Source organism: Monopterus albus, unplaced genomic scaffold (assembly GCF_001952655.1).
Source record: "Monopterus albus unplaced genomic scaffold, M_albus_1.0 scaffold238.1, whole genome shotgun sequence".
Taxonomy (NCBI): domain Eukaryota; kingdom Metazoa; phylum Chordata; class Actinopteri; order Synbranchiformes; family Synbranchidae; genus Monopterus; species Monopterus albus.
In genome coordinates, this window is record NW_018128118.1 from 180,586 (window position 1) to 189,463 (window position 8,878).

An 8,878-nucleotide genomic window follows, 5' to 3' on the forward strand; every position below is an offset into this window, starting at 1 on the left:
CAAAGACAGAGAGGATGGGTCAGATATGGTTATAGTTAAGCAGATATATGACCCTGCAGTTACACCAGCAGTTATTGCTTTTTTATTTCATATCATATATTGGCATTCACTGGCAATATGACAGCGGTTCCTCTCTGACCACATCCTCCTGAAAACAGCCTCTAAAACCTGCAATAAAGTTTAATTTCTGTGCAGGCTATGTTTCATTATTTTATTGTTCAGTTATAAATGTTGTGAGTTCATTTTTCATTTAAATGCCAGCAATAAGCACACACAATATTGGACAATGATATCTTTAGTCTCAAATAAATAAATAAATAACTATCTGTTCTAGCCCTTGAAGCTTGTATATGCAAAATCAGGTTTAGGAAAGTAGGTTGTGAACAGAGTGATGGGGGAAAAGGGAGAAGGAGGTGAAAAGTGGGAAGAGGGCACCCAGGACTAGGGAGGGCAGGTTGTGGAGCAGGAGAGCAGGGGGTGCAAAGGATATCCAGAGGGGACCGACTGTAGTGGTGTCAGATGGGGGTACTGCCAGCGCACATCCTGCCAACACACTCCAGGAGCCAGACCTGCACATGCGCACACACACACACACACACACCCTTAGGCCTGGCCCTAACCAGCACCCACCACCACCATCCATACACCCCGCACCCCCCACAACCCCTGAAGACCCAATCTGGAATCAGTCTATGGTGACAACTCCGGTGCCAAGCTTGCCCTGCTGCTGGCTCCGCTCGTGTTTATTTCACTGAGGTAGACAAACGGGTTGACTGAGCTCTCGACACAAAGACTGATCACACACCACCATGCTCGGGGGATGAAATGCATTTTGAAGCTGTGAATTGTTTGAGAATATTTATATTCATCGGTCTGGATGTTGTATAATGCTGGAAGCAGTAAGTTGTGAGAGACTGTTTTCTGTAGGCAGCACATTAGTGGTGGAGAACCTTATTGTACCTAACTGCAATTTATTTATTAAAAAAGGTTCAGTTTTGATAGAGCTAAAACATGTAGTACAATTTCCAGCTGATGCCTTGGATTTAAACTTTGCTCACAACCTTTGTTGCATGTCATCACCTCTCTAATTCTTCCCTGCAACCAAGGCATGCTATCTTATGAAAAATGCCTCAAAAATCATTGTTAGAAATCCGATAAGGCATCTTCAAACCCAAGCGCCCTGCCTCCAAGTGACACTAACCCCTAGCCCACTTAATTCCCTAATCATGTTTATGCAAATTCCATTTGTATGTACTGTATGTACATAATGGATGCTGCTGTCACCTATGGGACAGACCCATCGTATCTATATGCAGTTTTCTATATTACTGGAAGGTTGATGAAGATTATATATGGCATCTGCAGGTGGGAGGAAAGTTTTCTATATACATTTCTGACAAGCTTGGCTTCTATATCTGATTATGTAAAACCTGAACTGTAACCTGAGGTGATGTGTGGATTCATAATTCAGCAATAGAAATCATATTTGAAGTAATAAGACTGGACTTGTGATCAGCCTCCTCACTCACAATTGACTCAGTTTAAAATGTCTAAAACATTTTTTGCAATGGTCATAAATAGTAATTTGTGTAAAAAAAAGGCTGGGTCACACTAAATCTGATGACCAAATTACCAAATAAAATAGTCAAAAATGTTTATAATGGCACAAAACACTTGGAGAGGGCTTTTGAAAGTTTACAATAATAACCCAAAGATGTTAAAGATGTCTTGGCTTTCTAATAGAAAGCCTTTACAACACCTTGTACAGTACTTGTTGATTTTAAACAAGATGACGTTTAAAAGGCTAGACTGGACCACAGAAAGAAGATCCTGAACTGCACAAGGAAACTGTAGGATGCAGCATTCATGCATACCTAAGAGTAAGAGTCAATGAATTGAACCCTGAGATTTATTTCTGTTATTTTAACCTTTCTTTTGTAGAAATCTGTTGTGGGTCACATAACTTCATTGCTCAGATGTTCAATGTAATGACATGAACATTTGCTTGGAGTGATACATATACTGCAAAGAAGTTTTTGATTTGATTTTTGTTTTATTTTGGTATATTTTTGTTTGTACTATAAGTTCAACTTACTTCTAAGGATGTTGGATTTTATCAACCTACCTAAAGTGTGTTTCTGGTAATACTATATTATGCAGGAGTTGATGATAATGTTAAAAATATTGTGCTTTTGCATGCTTGAGATATATACTATACATTAAGTTGCAGTCACTTTGACTGAAACTAACATTTGAGCAGGCATCCTACAATTTGCTAAGCAAACTCTATCCCTTTTGCCTGTAAATGATTTCCTATTATAAACACATGTTAGAGATGAATCACTCTTTGGTTCAGCTCTCAGAGAGGACATTTCAGACAAGTTCCCCCCTTCTGTTTTCCATTTGGCTGTTTAATTGTCTCAGCGCTGTCAACAGACTATCAAGGTAATTAGCCATGACTGCACAACAACACAATCAGACAGACAGGAATGAACTGCAGCTTCTGAACATGATACTTAGAGAGGGAATGGGTGGGAACGACTTAATGCGGACGCACGTATGCACACGCACAGGTATGCACACGCACAGGTATGCACACATCCGGAAGCACATATACACTGACCCGCACAGCCTCTTATGCAGAGTCATTATCGTACCCTGAGTACATAGTTCTATGCCACACATTATATTTCCTCCACCAACCATAACCTTCCACCCACCTCCTCCTTAATCCTTCTACCTCTTGCAACTCTCTCTCCTTCTCTCACACACAGTCACAAAAGCAAAACCTCATTTCCTCTGTGCCTCCAGCTGTAGGAGTAGTGTTAATTGTGAGAAGGTGGGGAGTGCGCAATGGAGTGCTTTTGTGTCTTTGTCAGTCCACAGGAATATGAGCTTCATAAGTGTGCATATGTGTAAGCTGCTGCAGTTGTACATGTGTGCATTTCTACAGTTTGTCTGAATGTGTGCATGCTCATTTCTTTTAAGTGTGTAGGCAGTCTGTCCTATGCCAATCTGGGCAGAGCTCCAGAGTTTCCTGAGCCACCTGGGCATCTGTGAGTCTTAGTGCCTGCCACTGGGTACCATCCCAGCTGAAGTGTGTGCTTCTCTGTGTGTGTGAGTTTGTGTGTGTCAGCTGAGGAGGGGCCACACAGGATGAGCTGGCAAACACAATTTTTTTATCCTCTTTGAGCCATAGGGCCCCATACACATATACACATGCACTCAGAGCATGCATCTGGTTCCCACCTCTGCCTTCTCCACATGCTGAGTGGATTCTTCCCTTTGCAAAACATCACCAGTAGAAAAGACAAGCCGAACTGGGGGGTGGGGTGTCATTTAAACAGCCATCATTGAGTAGCCAATGAAGCCCTCTGTGCTCGCTTGCTTAGATTGTACATACACCATTAGCCGTACAGGCCATGGCGGACTCTGACTCGAAGGTCATCTACCTCCAATGAGCAGTCCTAATATTAGATCAGCACTGTAGCACAATGTGAGTAAAATAAGGAAGGACATTCTCGGTAGATTGTGAGGAAGAAATTATATTAACTCTGGGTGGCCATTGTTTCAGCTCTTTTGAAGCAAAACAAAAAAAATGTATTTTTCTAAGGGAACACTTTGGATTAAAAAAATGTAACAATGAGCGCTGTAAGGCTGGATAAACCCAGCAAAACTTAGTTCAAGTGCCATTACATTTATTCTGTAATATACATAATATAGCCTATATGTTGGCTTAACTGTAATCCATGATACATATGGACAGCACCGCCATCAGTGTGTGTGTATGTGTGTGAGTTGGGTCTGCAGATGGCTGCCTCTGTTCTGGGCTGAAGACAAATTCCTTGTGTGTGTAACATATTTGGCCAATAAAAACTGATTATCATTCGATCATTATCATATGAATAGGAAAAGGTTTCAAGCAATCACTAGTAGAAAGTGTGTGTTTTTGTCGCATGGTGGGCAACTAAATGTTATTGGTTATCTGCCTTTATTTGCCACTACATTAGGAATAGGCAATAAACCTAATAGTTGATAGAGGTAATTGGTACTAAAGTTAATGTCTAAAAGAAGTGATAAGGTATAAAAGTTGAGAAACAAAAGAGCTTATACATTATAGGATGCTAATACATTATAGGGGGCGACTGGTGGGGGCGACTGTGGTACAGTGGGTAGAGCAGTCGTCTCCCGGTCAGAGGTTCGAATCTCAGTGTCTGCAGTCCACATGTTGAAGTGTCCTTGGGCAAGACACTGAACCCCCAAGTTGCCCCCCGATGGTTAGAGATATCAGCGTGAGTTGGTGCCGCAGATGGCTGCCTCGGTTCTGTACTGGAAACAAATTCCTTGTCTGTGTAACATACTTGGCCAAATAAAGGTGATTATCCTTATTATTATTACTAATAAGGATGTCAGTGGGCATAGTCATTAGTAACGGAGACAAAACGAATGAGAATAACAACAACAAAGAAGGCAGAAGAGAAAGAAAAGTGCAATAAAAGAACATCCTTGGTCCTCTCTATTGGTGAAATTGCCCTCGGAATGATATTTTTTTCAAGGTGATTGTGGGAAAGTGTGTCAAAGCTTTGGTGGTGAAAACAATTTTCAGAGCATTTAGGTAGGGGTCAGCAGATTGCTGTGTACAGATGCACTTCAGGGTCGAACCAATGCGCTCAGCTTCAGTTCAATCCCCCAAACACACACACACACACACACACACACTCCTATGTTCCCAATGTTGCTCCAGGGTTGAAGCTCTAAACCCAATCATTTAGGTCTAAGAAGAAGCAACACTCCTGCACTCTGCAAACCTAATCTCTCTACACAGTTCTGTGTCTGTGTGCATGTTTGCATATATGCAGAACCCCTGTACCTTTTCATATTCATGGACTAGCATGTGTGCGTGTACTTGGATAATTTAGAAATATTCTTCTATCTCTAACTAAAGATATTTGAGTTGTTGTGTCAAAGCATCAAAGTAAACTGCTGGACTGTGCTATTAAATATTGCATCTATTTTCCTATGGGTAAACCTTGCACTATTTGTAGTTAACCTGTGATGCAGAAATGGGCCTAATATGCCTTGAAATGTTATCAAAATGTACAAAATCATATAAATTAATCAAATAATAATCATGATCAAAACAATAACAACAATTTGAAAATGTAAAAATACACGTGATGAAATTATATTTTGTCATTACCTTTTGCTATCAAAAAGTTCACAGCTGCTACAAACCAATGAAACAGAATATGTCAAGATTATGAAAACCTATTTTTCAAGATAAGACAAACTAGAGATTATTTAAAATATGACACTATGTGCATATAGTGTACCATAAAACATGTTTAAAAATAAAATGTTTCAATGTTTAATTCTTAAAAAAGTTAACTATAGGCTATTTATATTGATATTTTAGATTTCTCCTTATATTCTCCTACGTTTCTCTTAAAGTACATGCAATTTTTACATTTTTATAATTGGACATTAAAAATGTTTTTATCCTTGAGCTCCATGTTAAATCAGATGTTTTCGCGTTCGCCATAATCGTTTTGTTTGAATGGTTGGGATGCACCAATCAGAGGCTAAAGCTCACACACGTGCGCCAACTTTTGACGTAGTCACGAAACGCAGGTGTGTGTTTGATTAGATGAACCGTGAAAGCGCAGCGGAAATGAAAAACAATAAAACCAAAAGAATGAGTGTAAAGGGAAACGCGTGAGGCTTATTTTTTCGTCCTGTCAGTGTTTTCTCGACCGCTCCACTGACAAAAGATGCGGACAAGTAACTGCGTTGCAGTGACAACCCTCAGAAGGACAACCGGGCTTCTAGGAAACTCAACACACCTGGTCTAAAAGGTAAGTATTGGACGTTTGACATTATTTGCACTGTTGCTGTGTTTCTGGGCCATATTCTGACTTGTTCAGTGATGCTGTGGCTACTTTGGTTTTTAACATTTTTCATGTTTTAACTTGTGCTGCCTCCCCTGCCTCTTTCCTCCTGTGTGCACGTGTGCACGCACGCGCTCTCTCCTCAGCTCCTCTGTTTCACCCTTTGGATATGACAAGGGGTCACCTAGTTAACTATGAGAAACTTTTTTTTCTCCCTGTCCTTGGAGACATATATTTATTATAGTTATATTTCTTAACCTATTTATAATCTCAGATCCTTTAGTGTCTGTGTTTCAGTTTCACTCCATAATGTCTGACAGTACTGTCTCCGTCTTCCTTAGCGTCTACTTTGCTATTCTGTATATTAGTCACTCTTCAAATATAGCCCCAGAAGCTGAGTGATTCTGTTGGCATTGCACTGCTCTAATGGAGCAGTTATAGTATATATGTGTGTGTATATATAGGTTTGGGGATTCAGCAGGGGTCCTGCGAGGCTGATTAGCGGACCCTACCAAATGTCATTAGGGTGTAATGAAAAAGCAGCCCTGGTGCTAATGCTTAATAAAGTGAATGGGTTGTTACATTACGACAGCATCCAGACTATGCCTGTTGGCACACCAGCACTTCATTGGTTTGTATGGATGTGTGTGTGTGTGTGTGTGGAGCAGCTCTACATCAAAAATCCGAGGAAACGATGACAGAAATGGAGTTGGTGCTGACAAGGCCCAGTATGAATGTATGTGGGTGTAAGAGTGAAAAAAAAGAAAGAGTGAGTAGGACGTTTTAATCGTGTGCCAGATCTGTGTGTGTGTGTGTGTGTGCGCAGTTGTACATGTATATTTTCTTAATGAAAATATGTGCATGTTCAGGCCAGTGTTTATATACATACTGTGTTTGTGTATGTGTGGTCATGTCACAGGAGATGTGCTTGAGTGTAATGTGTGTATGTACAGTATGCAAAGTTCTTGTATAGCCAAGTTTGCAAATGTGTGTGTGTGTGTGTGTATGCATACTGGCTCTGTGACTGCAGATACATTTTCTAAGAGTAATATCAGTGGCTTCAGTCAAAGGAGGTGCTTTCATTTAGTGATTGATATAGTAATCACAGTGAGGAGAAGTAAGAACTACTGTGGCCTTGACTTCACTCTTAACTTGTATTAGAGGAATGATGTTCAGCTTTTTTGTATATGCTTGTGTATGTGTGTCTTATGAATAGTGCTGTGGAGTGCAGTGACTGGTTGCTTACTGTGCCAGCTGTTAAATGTAAGAAGTGCATGGGGAAAAAAAAAAAGCCCCGTCACTCTGAAATGTTAAATGGCTGTTTGTTTTCCTTTCCATCGACAGGGACCATAGTGAAGGGCGAACGAGGATGCATGTTAACCCATTTCCCTGCTCTATGCCTTTCTCTCTCTCTCTGTCTCTGTTTATGTCACAATATCATCGCTTTCTTTCCAAGTCCCTCCAGAATGATTGAATATTTACTCTCATTTAATGGTACTGTCCAAAAGACATGGGGCTACAGAGGCGCATATACACAAACACACACATTCAGACGCACAGCCCAGTCTACCCATTTAATTAAGCACTCTATGAATAATTCCGTTTGAGCCTCTGGGCTGAAGATAATTATAACGATCAGGATAATAATGTTTATTTTGCTTTTTATTGTATTAAGACATCAATATCTCTGTGGCGCAGTGTGGACAGTTTGCAGCTACACTTCTAATGCCTGAAGCACACCTCTAATATCTGAGTGGCAGTGTCTATCGTGTGTGTGTGTTGTTGCAGATGGTGGGTGCTTGAATGTGCATGTGTGTGTGTTAGAGGAAAGTTATTAGTTTCAGACTTCCTCACGATGCCAGACATAAATGGATACAGCTGTTTTTAACATTTTATATCACGGATCAAACTATGGATTGACATCAGTAATCCCTGAAGTTGCTGGTTCATTCCCAGCAATGTGATTTTATAATTGTGACTTTGAAAATGTATGACAGTTCTCATTCCCAGTAGAAATATCAGAACCCATAATTCTCAGTTTAGCAGATCAATAATATCTAATGTGATTACAGTTGGGCTCACTGGGCACAGCAGCTGTTCTCCACCCTTTGTGGCTTCTATCAAGTTCTGATTAGTCAATGATTGTCTATTCTTTTCCGGGCATATGGAATCAGCAGTCTATTCGCTGTCACTGTATAGTCATTGATTAACCCTGACGACAGATGTGGGAACAGTGATTGTGCTGTATTGTTGGCTTGCACCCTGGCATATTGCAACACACTGGGTAGTCTTTTCTAAATGGCAGCAATTTGTCATTTTTTCTGAACATTATTCTAAATCTTTTATTTTTTACTCTGCAGCCTGGAGCAGGGGAAAAACAGAGCTGAGTTAGAACTGAGTCATGAGCTAAGTTTGATCCTGTCATGTACTGTATTTGCATTTTGGCTGTGCTGTAGTCTTCTCATAGCTGGTGTTGTTCATTATTTCCTTCATCTTCATACTCGTATTGCTGCTTTTAAGCATAGATTTGCTGTCAACATCAGTTATCTATTTAGCCATCCAACGCTCCCAGCTATACCATATTCCCATCCATCAACAAACACACCCCATATACACAAAAACACACATCACATCTATCCTATTAGGCCTGAGATCCTTAAAGTGTGACACTGATCTTTCTTTCTGTCACCTCCTAAACCTCCAGGGCGTCTGTGCTGACACCAAGCCTCTGTGAGAGGCCTGACCCAGAGACAGAGTCTCCCTCTGGGCTTCAGTGGCAGGGAAAAGTCCATCTGTGAATCTGGGCCTGCTGAAGTTAACCCATCATTCACTGAGACTGATGGATGGCCCAGACAGACAAGGAGGTTCTTGGGGTACATGTAGACACACAGCACACTAAACAACAGAATGACTGTAGAAAGACTGCCTGTGTGTGTGTGTGTGTGTGTGTGTGTGTGTGTGTGGGGGGGGGGGGGGGGAGACGAGAAACA

The 8,878-nt window shown here is 40.8% G+C and overlaps 1 protein-coding gene across 1 annotated transcript in view; it reads left to right on the top strand.

Moving 5' to 3' along the window:
- Window positions 1-5,791: 5,791 nt before the first annotated feature.
- serpinh2 (serine (or cysteine) peptidase inhibitor, clade H, member 2) overlaps window positions 5,792-8,878 on the top strand; it is a gene marked incomplete at its 5' end in the record, with an annotated part of 106,896 nt that continues 103,809 nt past the window's right edge. Inside the window, one exon of the mRNA XM_020620487.1 lies at window positions 5,792-5,855. Coding sequence (XP_020476143.1) covers window positions 5,792-5,855 — 64 coding nt within the window. The remainder of the gene's footprint in view (window positions 5,856-8,878) is intronic.